This window comes from Lissotriton helveticus, chromosome 1_1 (genome assembly GCF_964261635.1).
Source record: "Lissotriton helveticus chromosome 1_1, aLisHel1.1, whole genome shotgun sequence".
Lineage (NCBI taxonomy): Eukaryota > Metazoa > Chordata > Amphibia > Caudata > Salamandridae > Lissotriton > Lissotriton helveticus.
The window spans coordinates 1,415,002,747-1,415,019,007 of record NC_136057.1 but is presented as its reverse complement, the minus strand read 5'-3'; the positions used below and the strand labels follow the sequence as shown (position 1 = coordinate 1,415,019,007).

The following is a 16,261-nucleotide window of genomic DNA, read 5'->3' as shown; positions in this document are numbered from 1 at the left end:
TGGGTGTGTCACTGTAACACCCTAAAGCAGCAGTACGATTTCTTGCTTGTGTGTCGGCATTGACATGCAGATGTTTGTGTACGCCGTTTGTGTGATTATCATTGAGTAGGAGTAGTGCCACAGAGAAGACTAGAGCATTAATGCGCTCTCTGTAGCCCAGTTGCCCAATGTTCAGGTCGACTTGGGGGTCATTTATACATACGGCTGTTTGTCTCAGTACTATGACTGATCTTGAACCTGCAGGTGTGCAAGTGGGTGGATCAGGGTATGAAGTGTGTAATTTTCGTTGAACATTCAAAGCTACATTATGGAAATCCAGGCAAGTTATTATAAAAGAATGATTTTATTAGCAGCAATTAAACGTATATTGTAACCAAGATAATGAGAATCCTCTTGATCTTGGTGTGGGATGAGGAATCTAAAAAGGAAACAAAATTAGTTTTAAACAGTTGCCAACAAATGATCTGCTAGCACTAATACATCCCTAGGTAAGTTGAAAAGTGACAGTTGGTTAATACTGCTTCACCTACAAAAGAAACTAGAAATTAGAAAATCAGATTCCTAAAAGTACATCAAGGGATAGGTCTTGTGCGGTTATTGCATTCCTTTCAAACAACCAGAGAATCAATGTATAGGCCATAAGCAATTATGGCACACGCTACTACTCAGTCTTTTAAGGTATTGATCTCAAGAGTTAATACTGCCCCATCTGGGCAGTCTCGCGTCTCAGTGCTGATCAATATATTAACCTGAGCACTGAAGGCATGTTTTTACAGCTCATCTAAAAAATCACAAGTCTCGATTTTATTCAAGTCCTTAGTCCAAAGCTTGGAAAAGGGCTCCATGTCAAAGAATGTGGGTGTTTTAAAAATAGTAGCAGCAAAAATACTTTCCATTGGTGCGTGGTTGGGGGACGTGACTAAGGGTAATGCAGGAAAAGAGGCGTGGCTCTACTGTTACTCTTATGGTGTTTGGTAGATAGAGCACTGATTTGGTGATGGAGATTCTTCAGGGCAGTGAAGAGGTAGTCTTGATGGTAGGCTTCGATAACGTTGTTTCATTGTGTACTCTGTCCAATCTCTGGCATTTCTAGACTTCTCAAGTGTCAGGAACAGATAGATGGGCTTCAAGATATACCGCTCCAGTTAGATGCCCAGATGTGGTAGAATGTTAAATCTGCTGGTGGCACTACAAGAATGCACAGCAGAAACTCTGAATTACACTAGTGTCTACCTGAAGTGGTTCTTCGGTGCTAGGATATAGGCAATGTGGGTATTGGTAAAGACTTTTGACTTCTAGGTTTGGCTCTTACTTTGTGCTGGAATCGCCACGACTCATTCAAAGTAGTGGGATCATGATACCAGGCAGTCTGTCTTATACAGACAGGTATGCTTGAGGAGGAGCATGCCACTAGAGTGATGTTCACTGAGACTTGGCTTGCTGCCTTCTTATGGGGAGGAATGTGTTTACCTACTCCGGTACTCGTAGAGGTTTGAAGTTTCTGCCCAAAGTTTCACCGGTGTATTGCTTTAAAGCTTCAATGCACCAATACAGGTTGTCAATCTTATAAAGTACGCCGCAAAATATAACAAGTACTACCTTATTATCTCTTGTGTAGGATTTCTGTGGGCACCCTACGTTGACTCTGCCGATTAGCAGCTAGTACGATTCGATTCTGATAGATACTTTTAATTGCAGATTCCTCACATCTAGAATAGCCCTGAGCATCAGATTGGTTTAACTGCAGATTCCTCACCTCTAGAATATCACTGAGCATCAGACTGGATCCTGAGTATTTCAACAGCAGTACTCCAGCATGTCGGCAGGTAGTGTTGTGCAGCTCCGTATGGACTTTGTATTACCCTGGAAGTGAGAGTATGGAGCTGCATATAAGTGCCACTGCTGCTGGTTGATATTGGTTCTTTCCTTTCCATGCCATTTAATGCAGAGCTGCAGCTCCACTCTCAGCACTCGTTCTTCCTATGGCTTCCAAAACTATCAGACAGTGTACTAGGCAGTTATGCACTCTCCGAAACCTAACGGCTTCAAACTGTGCTGAGACTGCAGGAAGATTATGTTCTTCACAGACCTGCACAAGGTGTGTTTATGGTGCATGGACTCCAGTCACAGCTTTAAATTGTGCTACAAATATCCCCTTATGTGAGAAAGTGGCTCCATATATACTGGACCAAAGTAAGGTACAGTGTGTATAGAGTCCACAATCCCCAGAGGTATAACAGAGGTTAAATTCAGGGCTGACCGTACTCTCAAAAGTGGTAGCTTGGTCGAACAGTAAGGCAGTACCAGAGGACAGTGTAAAGCATTTGTTGTACACACTCAGTCAGCAAAAGGTTTCACACACTCAAGGACTGAACTCCAGGCCAATTGTCTTTATATCAAAATATATAGTTGTTTTATTTTTAGAACCAACAGGTATCAAAATATACTTTTCTCAATATGAGTACGCTCAGATCATTACTTTGCAAAGAGGCAATACACTTTGTAAATACAATAGTTGCAGTAGGCAACACACTTCTAAACCCAATTTAACATTGAGCTCAATGGGTTTTTCTACATAAGTGCAGCTGATTACTTTATAGATTACTTTTGTAACTTCAGGACTGGATCCCAGATTCAGTCCAGGGGTCTAAGCTGAAAACAGTTTATTAAAAACGTTTGTTATTGCAATGATTTTTAAAGAATATAAAGGTATTTTACAAGTTGACGCTTGGAAACTTTTCAGTGAAAAACTAGCAATGTTATCCAATGGAAGGAAATTTAAAGCACAGGTAAATTAGGTTCTCGTTACTTTTGTAACCCAGTACTGAACTCCTAGGTTCAGCACTGGGGTCTCTACCTAAGACAGGTAAGTAATTACGTTTTAGTAGTTGGTATGATTTTTAAGGAATATTTGTAATTTTCAAAAGTAGACAAGATATTTCACAGTAAAACAGTCAATGGTTTCCTATGGAAGAAATTTAGATTACTAGCAAACATGGTTGGGATTACTTTTGCGGTTCAGTACTGGGCTACAAAGTACAGTACTCGCTTCTCTCCTGATCACAGGTGAGTAATTCGAAATTCGTTATTCGGCTGATTTTACATGAATATTTTAAAGTTTCAAAACTTCACACAAAAGATTTTTCGAGTTAAACCAGTCAATGTTATCCTATGGCAGGAAAGTGAGTCATCGGTTCTCAGGTGAGTACTCGACTGGTGAAGTTAAGGTTCTGGGCATAGACTCAGGGGTCCCCCAGGGCCAGGTAGGTACAGTTGGTACACCCTCAGCGGCACAGGGGCAGCCGGGTGCAGAGGTAGTTAGGCCCAATGTTATCCAATGAGAGGCAGGGGGCCTTCGGTGGGTGGCTGCTGGCTAGCAGGCCACGCGGCTGTGGGAGCTGGGCTCCTGGTCACTTGCTCAGGGCAAATGGGGAAGTAGAATAAAGTACAGGTTGCACTGCCAGGGGCACTCGGGCGGCTGGGTGCAGGGTGCTTTTGAGCCATCGGGCGCTCAATGTTATTCAATGGAGATCTTGAAAAGGGAACAAAGGCTGCAGGCTCGGGGACAGAGGATCTTCTGGAGCGACCAACACTTCGAAGGGTAAGTTGGGATCCTGGATAATAGGTAGGCACGCAGGAGTTGGGCACAAAGGGATGGGGGGCGCCGGGTGCAGGGGTGTCTTTTGAGGTCGGGAAATCTTACCCCCTGCTGGTCGTGGTCGGAAGGGTCCTTTGTCCTGAGGCTGCAGGCGTCTTCGGGGTAGTCGAGGAGGGTCCTTGGGCACTGGATTCCATGTCAGAATCGCCAGGGGATGTCCTCAGGGTCTTGATTCACTCCAGCACAGGCCAGGCTTGGTGGGTGCAGGGTTTGCGGTTTCGGGCTGATGCCAGGGCTTGTTATTTGCTGTGAGCAGTACCACTGCTCGTGGGAGATCCAGGTAGTCCGAGTCACAAGGCAGTCAGGTCCTCCGGGGTTTTTGAGGTTGCTGACCACTGGAGACGCCGGGTTTTAGCAGGAGCAGGTTCGAGGGTCGACAGGCCGGTAGGGCTGGGGCCAAATCAGTTTGTGTCTTCCTCTTTTTAGCAACTGCACGGCAGGTCTTCTTGTTCCTTGTTCTTCTTTCTTGTTTCGGAATCTGGATCTGTGGAAATAGGTTCAGGGTGCCCCTAAATACTAAATTTAGGGGCGTTACAGGTAGGACAAGAGCAGGGACCAATGGGTCCCTGTCCTGGGGTGGGTACACCCACTAGCCTTCTCCTCTCCTGTGGGAGGGGGCAGGAGCCTATCTGTGATTGCGGTACAAAAGGGGGTGGTGATGGACGGAGCATCTGAACCAATCAAACACTCACACCCAGCCAAAAGACCTGGGTTTAATCCAGTGGCAAAATGAGCAAGGGACTCACGTCTGAGCATACCCTGCCAGCTTATGGCGAACAAAGCGGTACAAAAGGGGTGGTGATGGACGGAGCTTCTGAACCGATCAAACACTCAGTGTTTGATTGGTTCAAATGCTCAGTCCATCACCACCCCTTTTGTACCGCTTTGTTTGCCATAAGCTGGCAGGGTATGCTCAGACGGGAGTCCCTTGTTCACTTTGCCACTGGATTCAAGCAAGCCTGGCTGAAGACGGCTGTAATGCCAGAAACCGGTCCTAGGAAGCTTGAGTCCGGTCCAGGGAAAGCATGGCTTGGCAGTTCGGGCTGGACTGTTCCCATGAGGCACAGGGTCAGACTGATTTGCATATGGCCATGTCTGAACTGGGGTGGCAGAGTGGGCTAAAGAACGGTTAAGGATTAAACCCAGATCTGTTGACTGGGTGTGAGTGTTTGATTGATTCAGATGCTCTGTCCATCACCACCCCCTTTTGTACCACTTTGTTTGCCATAAATTGGCAGGGTATGCTCAGACGTGAGTCCCTTGCTCACTTTGCCACTGGATTCAAGCAAGCCTGGCTGAAGACTGCTGTAATGCCAGAAACCGGTCCTAGGAAGCTTGAGTCCGGTCCAGGGAAAGCATGGCTTGGCAGTTCGGGCTGGACTTTTCCCATGAGGCACAGGGTCAGTCTGATTTGCATATGGCCATGTCTGAACTGGGGTGGCAGAGTGGGCTAAAGAACAGTGATGGATTAAACCCAGATCTGTTGACTGGGTGTGAGTGTTTGATTGGTTCAGGTGCTCCGTCCATCACCACCCCCTCTTGTACCGCGTATCTGTGATTGGGCAGGGCTCTCCATCTTCAAGATGGCCGGAGCCCGGGGTCGTGCATCACCTCGCCTCTTCCCCCTGTGGGGTGGAGTTGTAACAGGCTGACACACCCCCTTGTCTGACGTAGGGTTTCCCGCCAGTATTCCCGCCAGAGTGGGGGTCAGAACTGGTGGGGGCCAGTTGCTGAGTACAGCAAGTGGTCTGGAGTAGCTCACAAAGGCGGAATGCCTTTGAAGCTTCCCCTGCCCATCCTGGGGGAGGAGGCTTGGCACCTCGTCCCAGGATGTGCATTGTTGCAGGCCCAGCAGAGCTGGAGCTCTCCACCCAGGGGTCCAGCAACATGTCTGCTGTGTGGCTGCCTAGGCAGCCTCTCAGACAAGACATGGATTGCAGGTTAGGTTTCAGGGGGCATCTCTAAGATGCCCTCTGTAGTGCTTTTTACATTAAATCCCACACTGACATCAGTGTGGGTTTAATGTGCTGAGAAGTCTGATCTCAAACTTGTCCGCCTTCAGTGTAGCCATTATGGTGCTGTGGAGTTCGTAATGACAACCTCCCAGCACCATATACTCTTAATGGCATCCCTGCACTTACAGTGCCCAGGAATGACCCTGGGTACTGTAGGCCCACAGGGCTCATGCACCTGTGCCCACACCACTGGCACAGGGCACCCAGCTAGAGGGGTGGCTGATGTATGCCAGGGCACTGGATTTGTGGGCATGGCATTCAGGGATGTGTGCTATGTCGATTCTTTGTTTAGTTCTGCACCAGGACACTCAGCCTGCGAAGGCAGTGTGTGTGTGTGTGTGTGTGTGTCGGGGTACAGGGCCCCTAAGGGTGGCACAATAAGTACCATCAGCCTTAGGGGTCTTCTCTGGTCACAATGCCCTGGGTACCATTTACTAGGGGCTGACATGTGGCCAGAGATGCCAATTGGGTTTAGGCTTTAGTACAGTTTTTGAGGAAGCAACACAGGCCCTGGGTACCTGATTGGCAGGGACCCAGGGCACACCAAGGGAAAAGTGCATCGGGTATCAGGCAAAACGTGGGTGGGGTACTGCAACAGAAACTCACTTTCTTACACCTTATGCACCGAGGTTGATCGGGGGCCGGCAGGCAAAACTATTTCGCCAACCCCAAGAGCTGTTGAAGCACAGGTCTCGTTCTTGCTTTTGAAAGATCAACTTTCTGCTCAGTCTTCAGCTAAGTCGTAAAGTAATAGATTCCCTTTATGCCAAAACCAGAATTAGTAGGGTACAGCCCAAACTGAGATGATTATGACGTTGGTTTTAGAAAGCACTGCACATTTAGAAAGCACTGCACATTTCTTTTTGTTTTATTCAGGACCCTTGACAGGGATGAAACAATAGAATTGGGTGGTATGATGGAAGATTAAAATCCACTTGTATGGGCGAATACCCATGTCCAGTATTCTTTGATCACAACCCTTGTCTGTTTCAGTTTAGTTCAAATGCAAGCTAGTGCTTTCTGAATCTATGAATATTGGGTTCAGTTCCCAAGTTCGGCTGAGGACATCCCAGAGTCTAGGTCTTTGTGTCCCAAGTGATGTGCCTCAGTGTTCCACCCTCTTGAATACATGTTAGTTGGTCCAATAGTCACATTTTAGGTCCAGTACAAAGTTCAGCGAAGAGTTATGGGAGTGTTCAGAAATATGGTGGCGCTCTACAGGTAGTGGTTAGAGGGTAATTGTGAGGTTTTAGGTGGTTGGTGCTCTTGGTCAGAGATAACCCTAGTCTCTGAGGAAAGATGGGGGAAAAGAGCTCCACCTTCTGTATATATGTAAGCAAAGTCAAGCGCACACAACCTAAATTAGTTCCTAGGTACGTTGTGTATCATTCAATTGAAGGATAAGATCAAACTCCAATGTTGTTCTCTTGTTTGTTATTTATTTTGTCCAGTGAGAGTATTTGTTTCACAAGGAAATGTTAGGGGTAGAAAGGTCCGCCGCCGGGTATGTGGTCGGTCAACTAAGGCAAGCCTATCCGCTTGCCCTAGTTCGTCGGCTTATTGCCGTTACGAGAAAGAGGGGAGTAGTCGGTGGGTTCTCCGGGTTTGTGAGCTCACAAACCCGGAGAACCCATGGACCTTTCTACCCCTAACATTTCCTTGACGCTTTGGAAGTACTCCCTTTTGCGTCCGGTATTTTTTACACCCGATTAGGACCGGGTTGGAATTATCACCGGTCCGACGATACTGCCTTCAGCTTAACTTCGACAGCCCTGAAGAGTCACGGGTCCACCCCGTTATTGACGAAACCTGTGTCGGCTGTTTTTTTTGTGAAACAAATACTCTCACTGGACAAAATAAATAACAAACAAGACAACAACATTGGAGTTTGATCTTATCCTTTCATTGAATGATACACAACGTACCTAGGAACTAACTTAGGTTGTGTGCGCTTGACTTTGCTTACATTTTAGGTTAAGGCTTGTGGTTGCAGCATAGTGAGGTGCCACTTTCTGAAGGTCTACTTTGCCATTGTGCCAGTGTGCTTTGAGGACTACGCCAAAACCTCACACTTTTATTCTTGACATCGAGAAAATGCAAATGGAGTGCTTTAAGAGCAGGTTAGATATTGTCGTCCTTGTGCAGGTTAAGGCACAGTGTGACTTCCTGGATCTGAAATCTTTGGAGAATGGCAATTAGTTTTTCTGGGTAGATCATAGCAAAAAAAGTTGCAGTAAATGCCAGAACAAGGTATTAGGCAGCTCAACTCTGTGTTGGGATGGAGAAGTGAGGGGATTTTCTGTAAAAAAAATTTTAAAAAAGCAAGAGCTGTCTTTCCCCCGCCCCCCTCGCTCGGCCATATTACTTATTCGGTGATCAAAATAAAAGTCTTGATCAAAATAAGTCCCAAGGTTTTTACTACTGGGAGCGTTGCTGGAAAAATTCTCCGGATACAGTTTGGTGCCTGGGAATATTCTAAAGGCGAGGAATCTATGATTAGGTAGAGTAGCCACTAGAAGGAGTGTTACCAAAGGTATTTAACTTGTTTTTAGAAGTGGCCTAATTTGGCGATGGCTTATAGAATGTCTCCAGAGCAACATCATATTTTAATTATAAAGGGGATATTGGCAGGGGTGGAGTGTGGTGGAAGTAAACATCATAAACATTTTTGTTGTGCGAACAGGGAAGTTCTTGCATTTGCTTATTTATTAAGGTGTGCTGTGACCACTAGCCTAGCAGGATGACTCAATTCCACCAATGAAATACACAAACTTTGGTTGTCATGGCACTGATGAGGTCGGGATCTGGTTTCTATGCGGGGGAAAAAGGTTAGCCCTTGTCAAAATACCTTTTCTGTTTCCTCCCGGTTTGTGCTTAGCTCTATTAAACTTTTTGTAACTGGGAAGGAATGAAGTTGTTCTGAAGCATTGTGGCTTGTTCTCAAATAGTTATGACTCTAGCCATGTACGTCTTAAGTTTTTCCTGTCACGCTTCAATGGTTTATTCAGATCTACCATTGAATTGGACCATTTTCCATTAGTATCCTGGTCGCTCATGCTACAAAGTCCTCTTCTTTGAGGTAGAGTTTAACATTTGTCCCTTGCCTCTTGGCCCCATGATTTGCCAGTGGAGTGAAATCAGTGCAGGCATTATGTAGTTCAGTTTCATCAAATTTGGGCACATCCTGGATCGCTTTCTTTGGGAAGTGAGGAGATATTTCAGGCCTGTAAGGCATTGGCATCTGGCTGATTTCAATCCATGGATGAGCTTCAAGAGACCCTTTTAGACGACGGGCCTCTTGCTCTGCAAGTTCACTTGGATGGTTGTTGTCCTTTGCACTTAATTAATTTGAGCAAATGAGGATTCAAAGTCTAACAGAATGCTTAGCTTTCCTACTTTGACCCTGTGAATTGGAATTTAGAATGTTACCGGAAATTGAGGCTATAGGATTTAAAGATAGTATCCCTCTCAGCCATCCAGATTTGATTTCATTGCCAGTTCTTGAACCTGGTGGAATATCAATAAAGACCAAGCTGGGGAGTAAGGCTGGTTACTGTAGTGTTGGGTACACAGTTAAAATGGACTGGAAGGATGGGTCTTTGTTGGGAGTCCTTTTACAGTTATTTATATTAATATATAATTCCCTCGCCCTCCTTTTTGGGGGTCCTGCAGACTAAGGACTTCATCCACCATGAGCTGCTAGCCTACCTCTACTCTTCCGGGGACCAGAACAGCCTGATGGAGGAGTCTGCAGATCAGGCACAGCGGAGGGATGACCTGCTACGCATGTACCACGCTCTAAAGGAATCAATGAACATCATTGGCGATATCACCACCAGCACCATCTCAACCCCAATTCCCCCACCAGTAGATGACGCCTGGATGCAGACCACCAGCAGCGGCCACAGGTATGCACTATATCCATTCTCTGCCCAAGACTTGTAGATCTGACTTCATTTGTTTGACAAGACTGTTGCATTGGGAGCAAGCAAGCACTTTCCTCTTTAACATGAGAGGAATGTAAGACTCGCTGTTGGTTCAAGTAAGGGCCATAGTCACAAGGTTTGGACTTTTTTAATTGATCAATTACGTAGCCATAACCAAGTTTTATAACTGATATCATCACAAATTGCTTTTACTACGGGATAGATAATTACGACCACGATTGGTTTAAGAATGAATTGGGCAAATGTGCCTTTGTAACTGGTCTTCAGATCAAATGAGACTAGCAGACTTGCAGGTTCATTGCCTGCAAAGAAGGCCCAATTAGAGACTATAAATGGTTAGATATTTCCCAAAAATAAATAATAGAATAGCAATATGGTTCCTAGAAATGTGCATTAAAGACTCTTTAAGGAGAAACCATCACGAAAGTGATTCAGTATGGTAACCTTGACAGCCAATGGCTCTTTTTGATTAGATGGTGCATGAATTGTCTTGAAAACTAATGTTTTAAGTTTGTCCTGTGACAATTTGTTTTTGGAGTGTAACATTTTGTTGTGAAACACCTTTAACTTGGAATACATAAAATAGTCATTAAAGCATCATGTGAGAAGTTGGCCTGATGTATGATGATCACTATTCTAGTGAGCACCTTGTATCAGTCCAAACAATCCCTTACGGTGGTGGTTGTAAAGTCAACCTTATAGACAAGCTATCCTAGGGGTAGCATGGACTAAGCAGTCTTAGGCTTAACTCAAGAGGGCATGTGAATCCAGCTGTTTTACCATATGCAATCCTGTAATATCAAATGAAAGGACACCACACAATTTATATATTATAAAAATATATATATTTATTACTAGAATAATCCTCTGTACTCTTTATGAGGGCAGAGGCACAAGCGTTTAAACAAAAACACAGTTAAACATACAAAAGTTGCACAGTTATGGATAGGCCCGGTGGCAACTTAAACCATATACTAAATAAGTGGTATAAGAACTGCTTTACGAACAATGGTAAGGCCTAGGGCCTTTGTAATCGCTGGGACTACAGTGGACTAACTGTGGTTAGGACGGGAGTAGCCCGCGGGATTCGGGTGCAGCGCTAAAAGCACACGCATGCACCAATGCAAAGTCAATGGTTCGTAAAAGTTATAAAGTTACTGCTTTGGAAGTCTTCCGACTGGACTAGAACTTAGCCACTTAAAACTAGGACACTAGAGGTGTAAACCACTACAGGAGCACCGGTGTTGTATTGTTACCTCACCACAGGAAGTGGGTGCATAGGTGCCAAAGTGTGTCGGGTTTCGTCGTGGAGATGAAGATGCTGCAGGCGGCCAGGAGAGAAGAGTCCGGTTGGATCCAAGGGTGGATCGAAGATGTAGAGTACCTGAAAGCAGAGGGGACAGAGTCTGGGTCACTAGCCAGTGACCAGGAAGGAACCAGGCGATGTCGGGCGCAATCAGGTGGTTGTCGAGAAGCTTGTCTCCGCAGCCACGTGGCCTCTGGGGCATTGAGGATGACCAGGAGTGGATCACGAGCTGTTCCACGAAGGCTCTCGCTGTCGGCGGTGTCGGCTTCCGGATCGGAGTCAACAGGCCTTGGCAAATGCAAACCACGTAGGATTTGAAGATCGCTTCTTACTCGGACCAGCAAGGTCAGAGAGGTTGCTCCCTTTCAGGGGAGCGAGGGCCAGTCTGGAGCAACCAGACTAGCAGAGTAGTTTCAAAGATTTGTCGTCGTAGTGACCACTAGCCAACGGGCAAGTGACCGGACCGACGCGTCGAGCAGGAAAATGCAAAAGGGCCCCACGCAGCACTCGGTGAGTGTGGAGGGGTGATCTTCGGTGCATCAGTCCTATTTCTAGATTTGTTAGGTACAGTTTATTTATACCTTTTACTTTTTCATTTGTTCAGTAGAAATTGTTTTCGCATGAGAAAAACATTACATTTAAACATTACACATATACATAAATCATACCATTGTACATGAAAACACATTCAGTGAACATTACATATACATTGCACAACTTTTATGCAGCAAATGTACAATCTTTGCATTTATATTTCTTCACATATACTTTTTCAAGAATAAAGTCATGTTCGAAAGGAGATAAAAACAAATTTGATGGAAAAAAATATATTTGACTAAACGTGTCAATCTTGTAGTCAATCCAATAATCAATTTGCTCCTTTCTGCCTGCCGACGCGTTTCGAACTCGTTATCTCATTTTACGGGTTCTCATCAGGGCTTTATCACTTATAATCTGCAAGTTGTGTGCAAAAAAGAAAAATAGCACTGAGTTGATTTATATTTCATCCCTTTTATATTACACTATTTTGTTTTAACACAAATGGTGTACCTTTGACCTGATTAGAAGCAGGTTTCCAGGGTTCACTGTCTCTCTGTCTGTATTAGATTTTCTGAAAAGAAGCAATAATCGAGATTCAGTCATTGTCCAAGTGCATAGCCTGTGGCGTGACTCTCTACACACTCATTTATCCTACCTTTGTAATGTGGGTTATGTGGCATTCGTTTCTGCCTCGATATTATTTTCTCAGTTGTGTGCACACACCGGGAATACACTTTAGCGCTTCTACCTCGTTTTTATAAGTGCCCGTGATGTTCCTGTGCGCCTGCCAGAAAGGGATAATGTGTATCAATAGGCATGCCTGTTAGATACTTAGAAGTCTTGCCCACAGCAATAAATATGTACCTTTTCTGGGGCGCAGCGTGCTTGCTCTAAATCTTCTTCGGCACGGCGTGTTCAGCACTGAATCTCTTCCGTTAATGTTCTGAACACAATCCTGTCGAAGTTATAAACATGCAATTAGCGGACCGCTCCTGCTACCTCACTCCAGTTTAGCCATTAATACAGTTTTATCTGTTTTTTCACCTACCCGGTATCGTCTCGTTTTGCTCTGCTACACTCGGTGGCCTTGTTGCTCAATCAGTGCGCCATGTTAGGGGAGGCGTGATATTTGTCTACATCACGTGATCGTGTGAATGCTGGGATATGTAGTCCCTCTCGGCGGCGCTGCACTGGTATTATATGCAAAGAGATCTACTGATTCTCTCGTGTGGAGCATCATACGTTTTTTTACAGTACTTTTAGAGTCTGGAGATTTCAGACATGGTATTCAGACCAGTCTGAAAACTATTAAATCTCAGTATTAAATATGCCTCCTTTCTCAATAACACATCATCCACATCTCTGGCATATTTTGTCTGGGTCATTGTATACAGCACCGTCCAATTAAAGTCCGTTTCTGCATGACCCTTTTCTATGAAATGTTGGACCATTGGGGCATTCATCACTTTGTTTTTTAATCGGGACCTGTGTTGTGTGATTCGAGCATTCACCTGCTGATTGGTTTTTCCAATGTACAGTTTATTGCAACCACAGATAATTGCATACACAACGTTCCGGGTCCTACAATTAGAGAACCCTTCGTTTTTCCATCTCACATTCTTGTGAGTGAATTCACTGCCCTCAATCGTTGTGCTACAGGATACACAGTTTCCGCATCTATGATGTCCCCCAATCGGTTTGAGGCCCCATTTTGAGAGTAAGTCATGTTTTGGTTTTTCAACCATTACATCGGCACGGACAATCTGTTGGCCGATGCTGCGGTTTTTCTTATATGCAAAAATTGGTCGGGGGAAGGGGCATTCCAACTCTTCTAGTAGATGCCAATTCTTCAATATTGTTTGTCGAATTTTGTGAGTGTGAGGGCCAAATGTTGTTACACATACCATTTTGTCAAGTTCCTGTTTTTCTTTGCTTTGGAGTAGGCACTCCCGTGGAGTATATCGCGCTCTTTTGTAAGAGTGTTTAAGTCGTTTTTTAGGGTAGCCTCTGGTGATCATTTCTTCGCAAAATTTCTGTGCATGTACTTCGTAATCATCTACTTCTGAACAGTTTCTTCGAATTCGAAATAGCTGCCCATACGGTAGGTTGGTTTTGAGGTTTCTTGGGTGCGCACTTCGGTGGTGAAGAATTGTATTTTTATCTGTCTTTTTGAAGAGAGATGATTTCAGATGACCATCAACACAGCTGATCTCTACATCCAAGAAGGTCATTTTGGAGCTACTATGCTCCAAGGAGAATTTTATATCCTGATGCTTGTTGTTAAGCCATTTATGGAATTCAATCAAGTCGGTGTGGCTCCCCTGCCACAGGAGCCACACGTCATCGATATACCTTAACCATTGTTTGATATGTTTTTTGTAGGGATTGTTATTTTCAACAAATCTGTTTTCATATTCGGCCATAAACAGTACGGCCATCTCTGGGGCATAAGGACAGCCCATGGCTGTCCCCTTGATTTGCATGAAGAACTCATTGAATCGGAAATAATTTTTCTTCAATGTGAGTTCAGCAAGTTTCAGAATAAATGTAGTGGGTACCCTGTGTGGTCTATCCCTGGTTTCTAGGTACAGCTCCATCACCTCTAACGCCTCACCCTGCGGGATTTGCGTATAGAGGGACGTTACGTCCATAGTGACCATGATTTCCGTTAACTGGTTGAACTCCATGCCCTCTATTTTGACCAAACAATCGGTCGTATCTTTTAAATACGAATTGACATTACTCACGAAAGGCTTTAGAAAGTAATCCACATACTTTGAAATCGGCTCAAGGCACGAATCACAACCTGAGACGATTGGACGTCTGGGAGGCTCATTCAGGTTTTTGTGATTTTTAGGCAGGAAGTACAATAATGGTGTACATGGAAACTTCTTTATCAGAAAGTCACTTTCTTTAGGACCCACGAAACCACCATCTCTACCTGCTTGTACCAACTCAACTATTGTCGCTTGGATTTCTTTTGTGGGATCTTCTTGTAATTTCCTATACCAGACTTGGTTGTTCACCTGTGACTGACCCTCCATTAGATATTTGTCCCTAGGCCATAAAACCACGGCTCCGCCTTTGTCGGACGGTTTGATTACAATCGAGGTGTCATCATGGAGTCCCTTGAGTGCTATACGTTGGCCTTTGCTTATATTTTGCTTGACAAACGTATTGCTTTTTTCAAGCTTATTTATGGATGGCAGCACGACTTGCTCAAACGCATAGATCTGTTTAGGAATATTCTGGTTCGGAATAAAGGTAGATTTGTTTCTTAATCCCGTTGTTTCGTTATCAATGTTTGGTGGTTGATTAGCAAAGAACGCCTTTAGTCGTATCTTACGACAAAAGGCAATTGTTTCCATTTTGATTTTAGTGAAATCTGTTTGATGGTTTGGGACAAATTTTAGTCCTAAATTTCACACAGACTCTTCGTCTCTTGTTAATGTTTTAGTTGACAAGTTGACTATAGTTGAGGGAGCTCCTACGACTTGTAAACGTTTTTCCGAGTACGCATCTCCCATGGTACCTTGTGTCTTGTCTTTTCCTGTTGGCCTTTCTCTAATAAAGAGACTTGTTTCTTATTAGTGTTACCTCTTGGCTCCGAACCTGATGAATCGGATGAGGATGATGTCTCTGAGAAAGTTTTAAATCTATTGCGTAATCGGCCATGGTAGTTGTATAATGCTCCACGCGAATCAGCCTGTGAGTAGTAATCTTCCTTTAAAAAAGGATAAGCCTTTTCTAGTGTAAAGGATTTAGAATCTCTCTCGTATTGTGCAGCCTTGTTGTTTATGGTAATATCACTGAAGGACAAAATCTCCTTTTCTATTTTTTCCTAAGAGTGTTTTTGCGTCAGGAACCACCTGGCTATCTTGGATACTTTTGGTCGATTCTGGAGTTTCAATCAGCAGCAGGAGGCCAGACCCGTGTCTCTGGCAGCAGCATCCATTTTGTGATGCTGAGGCTCTGGTTAGATTTAACCGCATTTAAGTAAAGTAACATATCTTCTCCCTCTAGAAGGGTGGAATGCTACCCCCTTCGCCAGAACTGGCGAGGGGGTAGTATTCCAAAGTGTATGACACCTTACATGACATGTTTTGATAAAGCCAAACCAAAGTTAGCAATAACCGCGAGGATTATAATGCACTTAAGAGTATATGGTATGGCAATACCCTGGAACAGCTATAAGGAAATGGTTCCGAAAGCTGCAGACAGGCTCAGCTCATGCTAGAGCACCATCGCACATAAAACCAAGCACTCTGCCTCCAGGATTGTTAAGGCCTGCCATAGGAGTGACTTATAGGTGCATATGTGTCCAGATATAGACTTAGACATAGGTATACTATATCTAAGCAAGGGGTGATTACACAACCTTGCCCCATCTGAGTGATCAGCCAGTTGTGTCTGTTTGGAGGGCCAGCCAGGGGTGGCAAAAGATATACTGCAGCCCCTGGTAGGCCTGTGATGCACCTATGCCCTGGGTACCTATAGTACACTGTACAGGGGCTGATAAGGTGTCCAATACCAAATTGGTGATGTACCTAAAGTACATGTATGTGAATTTAGAGAGAGAACAGCAGGCTGTGGGTCTGATTAGCAGGCCCACAGCAACATTAAGTCGAAAACCAGTGAAGCAAAAAGCAAAAATTGGGGTGACCATAGGAAAGCAGACCCTACTCTCCTACAGATGATTTTTCTTCCGATTACTCATATACTTCACTACATGGTGTACATACATTTCTTCTTTGGCTGAAACAGGGTTTTTTAAATTGAAAAGGCTTTAAAGAAC

General features: G+C 44.5%; 1 protein-coding gene across 3 annotated transcripts in view; it reads left to right on the top strand.

Moving 5' to 3' along the window:
- Positions 1 to 16,261, top strand: part of DNM2 (dynamin 2) — a 779,238-nt gene that overhangs the window by 579,257 nt on the left and 183,720 nt on the right. For all 3 annotated transcript variants that reach the window (XM_078685110.1, XM_078685099.1, XM_078685090.1), the window contains exon 18: positions 9,346 to 9,581. In XM_078685110.1, coding sequence (XP_078541236.1) covers positions 9,346 to 9,581 — 236 coding nt within the window. The remainder of the gene's footprint in view (positions 1 to 9,345; positions 9,582 to 16,261) is intronic.